The 12,500-nt window shown below is 48.0% G+C and overlaps 1 protein-coding gene across 1 annotated transcript in view; it reads left to right on the top strand.

The window, feature by feature from the left end:
• The first annotated feature begins 4,457 nt into the window (after positions 1-4,457).
• The window catches only part of LOC113818717 (sodium channel protein 60E-like), a 299,991-nt gene continuing 291,948 nt past the window's right edge, over positions 4,458-12,500 (top strand). Inside the window, exon 1 of the mRNA XM_070130151.1 lies at positions 4,458-6,064. Within this exon, the coding sequence (XP_069986252.1) occupies positions 4,624-6,064 (1,441 nt within the window). The 5' untranslated portion in view covers positions 4,458-4,623. The remainder of the gene's footprint in view (positions 6,065-12,500) is intronic.

Raw genomic sequence — 12,500 nt, 5'->3', positions numbered from 1 at the left:
GAGAGAGGGGTAAGGGGAGTGAGAGAGTTAAGAGAGAGAAGAGGAGAGAATAAGTGAAGAGGAGGGGAGGGGGAGAGCGGAGAGAAAGAAGGATGAGATGTGGGGAGAGGTATGGAGAGTAGGGGAGGAAGGGAAGGGGAGAGTGTGCGAGAGGGAGACGTGGGAGTGAGTGGGAGGAGGAGGAAGGAGAGAGGTGCGAGGAGTGGGGGAGGAGGGGAAGGGGAGAGACGTGGGGCGTAGGAGAGGGGGGAAGGAGAGAGGTGTGGGGAGTGGCAGAAGGAGTGCGAGAGTGAAGTCGCGAAAACTCCACCGAAACCTGCAGGGAAATTCACGGGACTCAAGCTGGGAAAGGTATCCTTAAAGAAGATAGAAAAGAGAGAAAAGTAAAAAGATGAGGAGAGTAAGAAAGACACAGAGAGAGTTCGTAGCGTAGATAAAAGAGAAAAGGAAGGTAGAAAGGGGAAAACACGATAAAAACAAAACGGATATTTAAAAGAACAAGGAAAAGAGGAAAATCGATGATGAAGGCAAATTGAAACCAGCGAGGCAGAAAAGAAAAACACAGTGGCAAAATAAAGCTTAAAAAAAGGTAAAAAAAGAAAATAAACAAAAAGATTAAAACCGCGGAGGAAAAAGAGATGAAAATAAAAAAACGCTGAGATTAAAAACGAAACAAAACAAAAAAATCACAAACAAACAAACAAACAAAAAACTGCCTAATACACCGGACAAACATCAAAACAAACGTCAAATAAACAACACGCCACGAGATACCATAAAGGAAAATAGGAAGAAAATGGTTTAATAAATATCTAGACGAGTCTCATTGGATGCCGAGGAGGGGAGGGGGAGGGGAAGGGGAAGGGGGAAGGGGGGGGAAGGAAAAGGATAGTTGACCCAGAGGGAGATGGCGAAGTCGGGCCTCCAGTGGATGATTGACTTGCGAAAAGCCATTGGGGGTGGGGGTGGGGTGGGGTTGAGACGAAGGAGAGAGGGGGTGGGGGCAGGGCGATGGGTGTAGGACGATGGGGGGAGAGGAGGTAGGAGTGAAGGGGAGGGGGTAGAGAGGCGTAGGGCGAGGGAGGGAGGAGGGGAGGAGGAGGATCAGAAGGGTTGTAGGGGGATTAAGGGAGGGACAGGGGGTGTGTGGATAAAGGGATAAGGGAAAGGAACACAATACATCTCCTTTTCTTATGATTCGGGGAAGAAGGGCACAGATCTCTCTCTTCTGATGTGTCAATTCTCTCTTTCTCTTCTTTCTCTCTCCAGGTGCGTTTCCTTATTTTCTCGCTGTTTCTTGTTCTTTTTGGTAAATAGCGATAAAGAAAGAGAGAGAGAGAAAAGAGAGACAGTGACAGACAGAGAGAGAGAGAGAGAGAGAGAGAGAGAGAGAGAGAGAGAGAGAGAGAGAGAGAAGAGAGACAGTGACAGAGAGAGAGAGAGAAAGAGAGAGAGAGATAGAGTTGTAATCGCGTAATCGTCATGGCTTCTTATCCCTTTTCCCACGCTGTCACGTCGCCACTCCTTCGTCCTCCCCCACGCACTTATCCCCTTGTTTCCCTCTTCCCCTCTTTCCGCCTCTTTCCCCTTTCCCCTCTACTCTCTTCTCCCTTCTCCTTCCCTCTCTGTACACCCTTATTTTCTACTCTTCCTTTCCTCCTTTATCCTTTCTTCTCATTCTAGCTTCTCTCTCTCTCTCTCTCTTTCTCTCATTCTCTCTCTCTCTGTCTCTCTCTCTTTCTATCTATCTATCTATCTGTCTAACTATCTCTCTCTCTCTCTCTCTCTCTCTGTCTCTCTCTCTCTCTCTCTCTCTCTCTCTCTCTCTCTCTCTGCTCTCCCTCTCTCTCTCCCTCTCTCTCTCTCTCTCTCTGCCTCCTCCCATTCTCTTACCTTTTCTCCTTTCTCTCCCTTCTCCCTTTCTCCCCTTCTCTATTTACCTTCTACCCTCTCTCTCTCACCTTTTCTCCTTCCCCATACTCCTTCTCATCTTCCCCCCTTACCTCCCCCATATGTGCTATTGAAGTCGATGACGTAGTGGTAAAACCCCCCCTTCTCTCCCCTCCCCCTTTCCCCCTTTCCCCCTTCTCCCCTTCCCCCTTTCCCCCCTTCTCCCCTCCCCCCTTTCCCCCCTTCTCCCTCCCCCTTTCCCCCTTTCCCCCCTTCTCCCCTCCCCCCTTTCCCCCTTCTCCCCCCCCTTCCCCTCCGCCCCCTCATTGGATAGCGATAATGATAAGTTCTTCCGAAAATCCCGAACACCCTGTAAAAGCTCAGCCCTTGAATAAATCATGCAAATTAGTGTGTACGCGGGGACGGGGAGGAGACGGGGAAGGGGGGGAGATAGGGGACGGATGGGGTTGTAGGGGTGGGGAGGGGGATGAGAAGGGAGGAGGGGGTTGCTATGGAGCAGGTGGGAAGGGGGTTGTAAGTGGGTGGGGAGGGGGTTGTAGGAGCAGGGAGGGGGTTTTAGGGGTAGAGGAGGGGGTTGTAGGGGGTGGGGGAGGGGGTGGTAGTGGTGAGGAGGGGGTTGAAGGAGAGGGAGGAGTAGATGGGAAAGGAGGAGGGTATCGAGGGTGAGGGGGGAAGGGAAGGGGTGGAGTGGAGAGGTCCGGGGGTGGTGGGGAGAAGAGCGGCGAGGGTTTAGGAGGGGAGGGGAGGGGGCTAAGGGATAGAGGGGACTAACGGGGGAAGAGAGAGAGGGGGGTGAGGCGTTGGGACGTGAATGCAACTCTGCAACTGTTGCACGCTCGACTTGGCTCGGTTGGGTTTGTTGCTCCTTATTCCTTGGCTTAATCTTCCTTAATCTTCCTGCTTCGCTAACCCTCTCATGTGGTCAACTATAGTAAAATGACTCGTTCAATTATTCGTGTCTAAGCCCTTCCCTCTCTCCACTACCCCCTCCACTCTCTTCGGCCCCTCTCCCCTGCCTCCTCTACCCACCCTGTCTTTGTCCCCTTCCCTCCCTCTGCCCTCCCGTCTCTTCGCCCCCTCTCCCTTGCTTCTTCTACCAACCCTGTCTTTGTCCTCTTCCCTCCCTTTCCACCCCCTCTCTCTTCGCCCCCTCTCCCCTGCCTCCTCTAACCCCCTGTCTTTGTCCCCTTCCCTCCCTCCCTCCCCCCACCCCCCTCTCTCTTCGCCCCCGCTCCCCTCCCTCCACAAATATACGCATTGTAACACTCAAGGCCTTGTGATCAATATGTTCACTCTTATTGCGTTTAGTATGATTTCTCTCGCCCTTGATGGTCAGCGTGTTATCATTAACCACCTGAGAATTCAAGTGTGATATCCTGACTCCCCTGGCAGGTCAGCTCGTGTGGTGACCTGCCATAGGTGAGGTCAGTATGATGACTTGTATTGGTTATTATGATAACTTGACCCCTTTTATTCACGCAAGTGTGATGGGTGTAAAGCCTCGATTCCTTAGTGTGGTGAGTGTGGCATTCCGACTCCCGGTGTGGTCACTGTGATATCTTGACCCCCGCTGAGGTCGATGTTATATCTTGACCCCCTTGGTGAGAGAACGCCGTCAGCTTCAAAGGATCATTATATCATTCTTTCCTCGTCCTTCGAAGAGGTCTGCATTCACCTTGACGATTTTTATTTTTTCTCTCCCTTTCTGTCTTCCCTCTTTCTTCCAAGTACATTATTTCCTTCATTACTCTCTTCTTTTGTCCCGCTTTTACTCATCCCAAGTCTCCTCTGGACGGGTTCCTCCGACTCGCTCTCTAGCATTCATGAGGACTCTTCCTTTGCTCTCCTCGCGGTCCCCTCCTGCGGCCGTGCTTGTGTGCTATCTTTTCCTCCTTTAAAACACCACCGCTGTAGCTGGAGTACCTCTTTTTCCTTCTTTTCCTCCTTCCTTCCTTCCCTCCTGCTCCTTCTTTCCTCCCTCTCCCCCTTCCCCCCTCCCTCCTACAACCGCCCCAGGGGCACCCCACCCCCCCGCTCTCATCTCCTCGCAGCCGTGCGGCAAAAAGGACTTTGAGTGTCCTTTCTCCTTTGCTCCCACAGCTGGGGCGGGGTTACGCCGCCCGCGCGCCCGTTCTGCAGGAGGGACGGCGGCGTGCCATCCGCGGGCTGCCATCTGGCTGTCGGGTGACGCGTCTGGGCGGAGCGGGAATACGACACGGCAAAAGGATTACAGGGGGAGGGGGGGGGGGGTAACGAGGTAATCGTTACGAGATCGAGTGAGGTGCGGCCGCCGGCGGGTGGCTGACGTGGCGCGGCGCGGGGCGCTTCTGCACCCTGTCGACCCCCGTGGGCTGCCGCCGAGCCCTGTCTCTTGTACTTCCCGCTGCAGCTGCTGCCGTCGTGGCGGTAGACAGTGGTGTGCGTTCTATTGATCCAGTGTGCTTTCAAATGAACTCCTGTGGAAGCAAACATTTCTGTCTTCTTTTTTACACTCATAAATCATCGACACTTATGCTAACATATATTTCTGTGAGTTGCAGGTTCTACCCCACATTTTCGGTGGAGTGCACCACGTTGCAAATAAACAGTGACTTGCCTTTGTATGAACGAGTGGCATTGTGAGGCCTGAGTATGGCGGTGTGGTGTCGGTGTGTGTAGTTTACTGTAGGTGTAGTGCCGTGCGTGGAGAGCGATGGCCCAGCGCAGGTCGTCATGTCCCATCGGCGGAGTAACAGCCTGACGGGCAGTGCCAAGGTGTCTGACATCCACGTCCCCAGCCAGGCGCGGACGCAGCCGCTCCACAAAGCCTCCAGCCTCGACGTCGGCGGCCATGGCTCGAGCGCGGCAGCTGGTCCCAGCCTCGACTGTGATGAAGCCGGGCGACGTGGGCGGCCGGACAACCTGGCGCAGGCCGCCATCCACGTGGCCCAGAGTGCCTACGAAGCTCTGGAGAACCGGAGCGAAGCGATCTTCCAGCGGTTCGACGATGGGCTGGACGAACTGGAGAGAGGTCCGTTCGTTCAAACGGCGAAGGCGACGGTGCAGCGGGCCGCGACCGTCATCGAGGAGCCCGTGGAGCGGATCAGACGAAGCAAGCTGGTAGAGGAGGTGTCGTACGTGCTCCGAGAGGTCGAGAACACGGAGGTGGTGCAGGCGGCCCGGGGCAGGGCGCGCAACGTGTACCAGTACGTGGAGCCCATCGGGGAGAAGATCCTGAGCCGCGTGGGGAGCCTGGACACCGAGGAGGAGGAGGTGCAGTTCGTGATCCCCCCGCAGATGCAGAGGCCTTCGGGCAGGGTTCTGCCCGCCACCCCCAAGCCCGTCGCGCGGACCAGCGACGACGAGGGGACGCCGGTCAGGCTCGAGCCGGTCCAGTACGGTGCGATTCCAGAGGAAGTTCCTGAGATTAATGTGTTGGGTGAAGATGGATGTTCCGTCCTGTCTCATGGTAGTGATAATTTGCTCAAGGTCAAAGCCCCCGACCAACTCAGTATAGTGTCCGAGACCGATTCGGTGCGGCATTACGAGATCGTTCGGCCTTACAAGCTGTATCGGACTCCCCCTCTGCCGCCTCCCAAGCCCCGGGAGCACAGACGCTCCCTCCAAGTGAGGTTATCCAATAGTGGTATAAAGACTTTGTTGTTAGAGGAAAAAACAGAAAAAAGTAGATTATTAGAAAAACCCAACTCCTGTGAATGTAGCGGTGCTAGTGGTCAAAGGTCCGTGCGCTTTTCCGAGAGCAAGCCGTCGGAAAACGGCGAGGGCGAGAGCGGGGGGCTCGCCGCCGCTCCGAACGCGCGAGGGGGCTCCGCCGACCCCACCAAGCTCGGCGTGAGGACCGTGATAGATATTAAGGAGCGGCGGCCCGCGCTCAAGGACATCAAGGCCCAGGAGTCGATAGACAGGAAAAACTCGGCCCTGGACGAGTGCGGCGAGGAGGAGCCGCTGGTCCCCGTGACCGACCTCGAGGGCCACGCGATCGCCAAGATCAGGGAGAAGTTGAAGGAGACGGACTGCAATATCGTCGTCCTCAACGGGAAGACTTTTTTTGTGCCTAAATCTGCCTTGAAAGAACCTGAGAAGAAGGAGGTCTATGGTGGAGCCTCAGCTTTCTTCGAAGCTTCTCAAGAAATAGATTGGAGTACTGTGAAAGGTATACATTTCCCATAGTCCTTTACTCGATCATGAACGGGGAAATTTTTTTTTTTTTTTTTTTTTTTTTTGGTTGGCGATACCCTGAGAGTAGTAGGCAAGGCATCTTAGACAGGCCTAGGTCCCTCAGTAGTAGGTAGTTCGCTAGCTGCATGAGAGCCATGAGAAGTTTTTTGGTTCCCCTTGTGTGACACGGCTTCAAGTACTCGTTTTGGTACCATTATGTAGGCTGACTCAGCTCTTCAGTACAAAATGATTCCCCTTGGTTTGCTTATAGGCCTACTCTAACTCCCACACATAAACCTTTCGTCATAACCACGCGCCTAATACGAAGGAGTCGAGCTAATCGATCCATAAAGAAAAAATAAGTCCGCGCTATTCATAACAAAATAAAAAAAATATCTAAAAAAACAACAACATAACATCCTTGTTTTTCTCATCAAAATAGCTGCCACAGCATGATATGCCGAAAAAAAGCATACCACCTTTAAAAAACTAATAATACACCTCCCCAAACAAAAGCTTTTTTCCAGCTAACTAAAAACAAACTTCAACAGATTAGGATTCAAGTGTGTGTCACGGAAAAAAAGGAAAAAAAAAGAGAAAGGAAAAAAGAACCTATTTGATTTAGGGACTTCCTTTATCTCCTGGATTCATCATGAAAGGCGAAATCACACCTTTAAGTGCATAATTATCGGGCGTCGACTGTTTTAGACGCCTTAATGCGGTCCGCGTGTTAGAGCGACCGTCTCAGCTGTTGCTCGGCGCCCACCGGTGCTAACTTTAACTCCATTTTTGGATGTTTACGATTTTCTCTTATTTTCTCTTTTCTATTTTCTATGTGTGTGTGATTCCGTTTGACCTCGGATGCCCTGAATGATCTTGTTATGTGTATATGTGTTTTAGACATTTTTTTTTATATCACTCTTGTTTTAAGATTTTTAAGGCTGTTCCATCTATATTTTTTCACTATAGGTTTGAATTCCTTTACTCTCCTTCATTCGGTTTGATTTTCTTATGCTGGAACTTGGGAATTCTGATGCCATTTTTTTAAGTATTTATCGTTGTATTTCATTCCTTAAAAAATAATTTTCTTACCTCCTTCTTCCTTGTTTTTCCGTCTTTCGCTGAATATCGCTCTCTATCTATCTTACTGTCTGTCTGCCGGGCTGTCTGTCTGTCTGTCTGTCTATATCTCTGTCTCTATCTATCTATTTATTTATCTCTTTCTCCTTCCCCTTTTTCCTCGCTTCTTTCCCGCCCTTCCCCCTCCATTCTTCCCTCCTTCCTTCCCTTCCTAACTCAATCAATTCCTTATTCTTTCTCCCTCTCCTTCCTTCCCTCCATTCTTCCCTCCTTCCTTCCCTCCATTCCTCCCTCCTTCCTACTCTCCATTCCCGCCTCCCTCCCTCCCTCCTTTCTTCCAATCCTCCGTCTTTCCTTCCCTCCATCCCTCCGTCATTCTTTTACTTCCCAACTCAATCGTTCTTTCATTCCTTCTCCCTTTCTTTCCCTCCATTCCTCCTTCCCTCCAATTCCTCCCTCCTTCCTACCCTTCATTCCCTCCCTCCTCCTTCCTTCCTTCCTTCTTTCCATCCATTCGTCCTTCCCTCCAATTCCTCCCTCCTTCCTTACATCCTTCCCTCCGTCCATCCCTACTCCCTTCCCTCCTCCTCCCTCCTCCTCCTCCCTCCTTCCCTCCTCCCTCCTTCCTTCCATCCCTACGCCCTTCCTTCCTTCCCTTCCCCAACTTAATCGTTTCCTCATTCCTGCCCCTACCCGCCCCCCCTCCCCGCCCGTTCCCTCCAATTCCTCCGTCCTCGCTACCCTTCATTCCCTCCTCCCTTCCTTCCTTTCATCCCTCCCTCCTTCCCTCCAATTCCTCGCTTCCTTTCCTTTTCCCTCCTCCCTCCTCCCTTCCTTCCATCCCTCCGTCCTTCCTTCCTTCCCTTCCCCAACTCAATCGTTTCCTCATTCCCCACCCCCCACCTCCCCCCTCCCCGCCCGTTCCCTCGGCCTGTCCTTTCAGCTCGCCCACTTCCCCGGCCTGCCGCCCTCGCCTACTCTATTGTTCGGTATGTGTGGCGTGCGTGCAAAAGCTTCTCTTTTTGTAGGCTATTCTCTCTGTCTCTCTTCCTCTCTTTCATTTTCTCTCTTTCTCTTTTTCTCCTTTTCTCTTTTTCTTTCTTTTTCTCTTTCTCTTTTTCTATTTTCTTTCTCTTTTTTTTTCTCTTTCTTTTTTCTTTCTCTTACCCTTTTTCTTTTTTTCTTCTTGCTCTTTTTCTTTTTTTCTCTTTCTCTTTCTCTTCTTCTCTTTCTCTCTCGTCTTCTCTTTCTCTTTTTCTATTTCTCTTTCTCTCTTTTTCTTTCTCTTTCTCTTTCTCTTACCCTTTTTCTTTTTTCTCTTGCTCTATTTCTCTTTTTCTCTTTCTCTTTCTCTTCCTCTCTTTCTCTCGCGCCCTGTCTCTCTCTCACTCAATCTTTCTCTCTCTCTTTCTTACACCCGTTTCTGTCTCTAACTTTTTCTGTCTGTCTCTTTTCTCTTCTTTCTCTTATTTCTCTCTCTCTCTCTCTCTCTCTCTCTCTCTCTCTCTCTCTCTCTCTCTCTCTCTCTCTCTCTCTCTCTCTCTCACTCTCTGTCTGTGAGTTTGTTAACGCTCTAACTACCACTATGGCTGCTTACACTGCCTCTCCCCAACGTGTGAATTAAAAGTTACATATGATCTTCTTTATTTTCCTCCTTTTCTTCCCATTCTCTTTGTTCCTCCTTTTTTCTTTGTTCTGCCTGATTCCATTTTTTTTACCCTTCCATAGATTATATTCTCCCCTCTTAATTTTGATTGCCTGTTATCTGTTCTCCGTTTTCTTATTTGCCTGTTATCCGTTATCCTTAATTGCCTGTTATCCGTTATCCTTTTCATTGCTTATTTCCTTCCTTCACCATGTTGTCCCGCCTCTCCTTCATTCCTATATTCCTTCTCTCTCCCCTCCCTCCTTTCTCTCCCCCATCCACTTACCCTTCCCCTTTCCCACTTTTCTATCCCCCTATCTCCTCTTTCTCCTCCCTTTCTCCCTTTCCCTCTCCACCCTCCATCTCCCTTCTCCCTCTTAATCTCTCTCCCTTCCCCTCTTCTTCCCCCTTCACCCTTTCCTTTCCCCCAACTACCTATCCCCCTCTCCCCTTATCCCCTCTCTCCCTACCCTCCCTCACCCCTCACTCCCTCCCCCTTAACCCCTCCCCCTCCCGCCCACCTTCATCGTGAGGACTCTCCTACAAGAGCCCTAGACCTTAAAAGTTAAACACTTCCATCAAAGAAGTTTATGCGCGCCGTTTTCTGACCCGGATGTAGCATGAGGCTTAACCATTCGCCATTTTGAGTGTGTGATGAATGCAATCATTTTTCTTCTTCTTCTTCTTTTTCTTTTTTTCTGTTTTTTATTTCTTTTTTTGATGGTGCAGATTGCAACCTGCCACAATCTCCCTTGCCCCTCCCTCCCTCTACTCTTCTGCCCCTTCCTCCATACCCTCTACCCCCTTCCTTCGCCTTTCCCTCTCTTTCGCCTCTCTTTCTGCCTCTCCTTCTACCCTTTCCCCCTCCTTCGCCCCTCCCTTTACCCCTTTCCTTCCCTCCTTCCCCCTTCCCTGCTCTTCCTCCATCCTCTACTCCTCCCTCTATCCCTTCTTCTACCCTCCTTCCTCTACCCCTTCCTTCCTCCTCCCCTCCCTCTACCCCTCCCTCCCTTCTCCCTCCTTCTACCCCTCCCCTCCCTTCTCCCTCCCCCTTTCCTCTACCCCTCCCCTCCCTTCTCCCTCCCCTCCCTTCTCCCCTCCCTCTACCCCCCAACTCCTACCCTCCCCCCTTCCGTCCACACACGCGCTTGCAATTGCACAAGAGGAAGTATGTTGATTACGCATGCGGGAGTTTCTTATGTCTCGCCATAGCCCTTGTTGGTGGGGAGTGTTAGGGTGTTTAAGGGGACTCTTTTGTCTTCCTTTTTCTTTTCTTTCATTTGTTTTATTTTCTGTCTGTCTGTCTGCTTATTTGTCTATCTATCAATTTATATGTATATATGTCTTTCTATCTATCTGTCTATCTATATGTATATATATATAACTATCTATCTGTTTATCTATCTGTCTATCAGTCTATCTATCTATCTATCAGTCTATCTATCTATCTATCAGTCTATCTATCTACCTATCTATCTGCCTATGTATCTCTCGTTATGATTATCCTCCTCCTCATTATTATCTATTATTTCAAAACCGCTGGAGTGTTTCGCTAAAATTTTCTTTGTTAGTTCAAACAATAACATCAGAGTATATTTTTCTTATTTCTGATTTATTGCACCTCATGCGTCTCATTTATCTTTTTTCCCTTTTTGTTTCATTTCAAATAATAGAATAGAGAGAGAAAATATATTCTGCATTATTATTTTGTCTATTCATCGTATCCTCGAACCTGATCTCACTGTATCAAATTTCTTTTTGAAACATTTTCATGATGGGTTGATAAAAAAAAAAATGTGTTTGAACTTATGTGTGCGTTTTGTGTTTTGTATCAGTTTATCTTTTCTATTTATCAACCGACTTATTAATTAAAATATTTTCATATCTATTTTTTTTTTACCACTTCTCACTGCCCCCCCTTTTCTGACCAGGTTTATCACCCCTTCTTATATCGTCTTTTTCGCTGTTATATAATCATTATGGGAAAAATATTGTGGGAGGAATATACCGTCTCTCCCCTTTCTACTCCCTCTCCTTCTCCCTATTATCTCCCTTTCTCCATCTCCCTATTTCCTTGCCTTATCTCTTTTCATTTTTCCATTTCCCTTTCTCCATCTCCTTCTTTCTCTTTCCCTTCTCTTTTCTTTCTCCCTCCTTCTTCTCTCTTTCTCCCTCCTCCCTCGCTCCTTCTTCCTTTCTCTCCCCCCCCTATATCCCCCCTATCTTTCTTCTTCTTCTTCCCTTACACTATGCCTCTTCCCTCTACCACATTTCCCTACTCCCTTAACCCTCACCCCTTACCCTATATCATATCCCTCCTCCATCTAACCTTTCCCCTTCCCCTTTTTCCCCCAACCCCCTATATCCCCTCCCCTTACCCTCTCTCCCCTTCCCCCTCTCGCCTTCCACTTCCCCCTCTCCCCCTCTCCCCCTCTCCCCTTCCCCCTCTCTCCCCTCCCCCTCTCCTCCTTCCACTTCCCCCTCCCTCCTTACCCCCTCTCCCTCTTTCCCCCTCCTCCCTTTCCCCCTTACCCCGTCTCCCCTTCCCCCTCCCCCTTTCCCTACTCCATTTCCTGACTCCTTTCCCTTTAACCCCCTTTCTTCGCCCCCCCCTCCCCTCCCCTCCCCATAATGACGTTACATCACGACTCTAAACAGTCACGTGACATGCGATTCGCTCATTCTTGTTTTTCATTCACTTTTTTTTTTCTTTTACGTGGTTCCTTATTTATATTATTAGGACGGCTTGTTTAATATGAGGTTGTCTTGGTACATGTGGATCTGTGACGATGCTATTTTTAGCATTGGTTTGATCGTTATCTGCTCATTATTATTGTCGTTTTTATCGTTATCATCACTGTAATCATCGTTGTTTATGTGCAGCATTTTTGTTTTGTACCATTATCATTATTATTTTAGTTATTATTAACATTTTCGTTATTTTCATCGTTATGATTATCATTATTTTGTATCATTATCGTTATCATTATAGTTATCAATTTACATTGTCGTTATTTTCATCATTATCGTCTATCATTATAAGTATCGCTATTTTCATCATTATCATCTATCATTATAAGTATCGCCATTTACATCATTATCATTAATTTTTATAATTATTGTTTATCATTATCAGTCACCATTCTTATCATTATCCTTATCATAATGCTGAATATAATTCATAGTATCATCATTATTTCTTATCTCTCTCTCTCTTCCTTGGTTTATATCCCTTTGTTAGGAAATAATCTTCATAAAACTCAAATAATTTTGCCATTTCCCTAAATCAATAATTTCTTTTTGTTACGATTCTGTTATCTAGATTCACAAACCATTTGATTTAATTATCATTAATATTTTATGCACCAAATACAGTCATTATGTGTGTTTGTGTGTATGTGTCAGTATCAATGTGCGCGTATACATATTCAGATGTGTGTGTATATGTATGCATATATATATATATATATATATATATATATATATATATATATATATATATATATATATATATGTATATATATATGTATGTGTGTGTGTGTGTGTGTGTTTGTGTGTGTGTGTGTGTGTGTGTGTGTGTGTGTATGTATGTATGCATGCATGTATGTATGTATGCTGTATGTATGTATGCTGTATGTATGTATGCTGTATGTATGTATGCTGTATGTATGTATGTATGTATGTATGTATGTATGTATGTATGTAT

Source organism: Penaeus vannamei, chromosome 15 (genome assembly GCF_042767895.1).
Source record: "Penaeus vannamei isolate JL-2024 chromosome 15, ASM4276789v1, whole genome shotgun sequence".
Lineage (NCBI taxonomy): Eukaryota > Metazoa > Arthropoda > Malacostraca > Decapoda > Penaeidae > Penaeus > Penaeus vannamei.
Note: the sequence above shows the minus strand (reverse complement) of the source record. Positions and strands in the feature narration are given on the sequence as shown.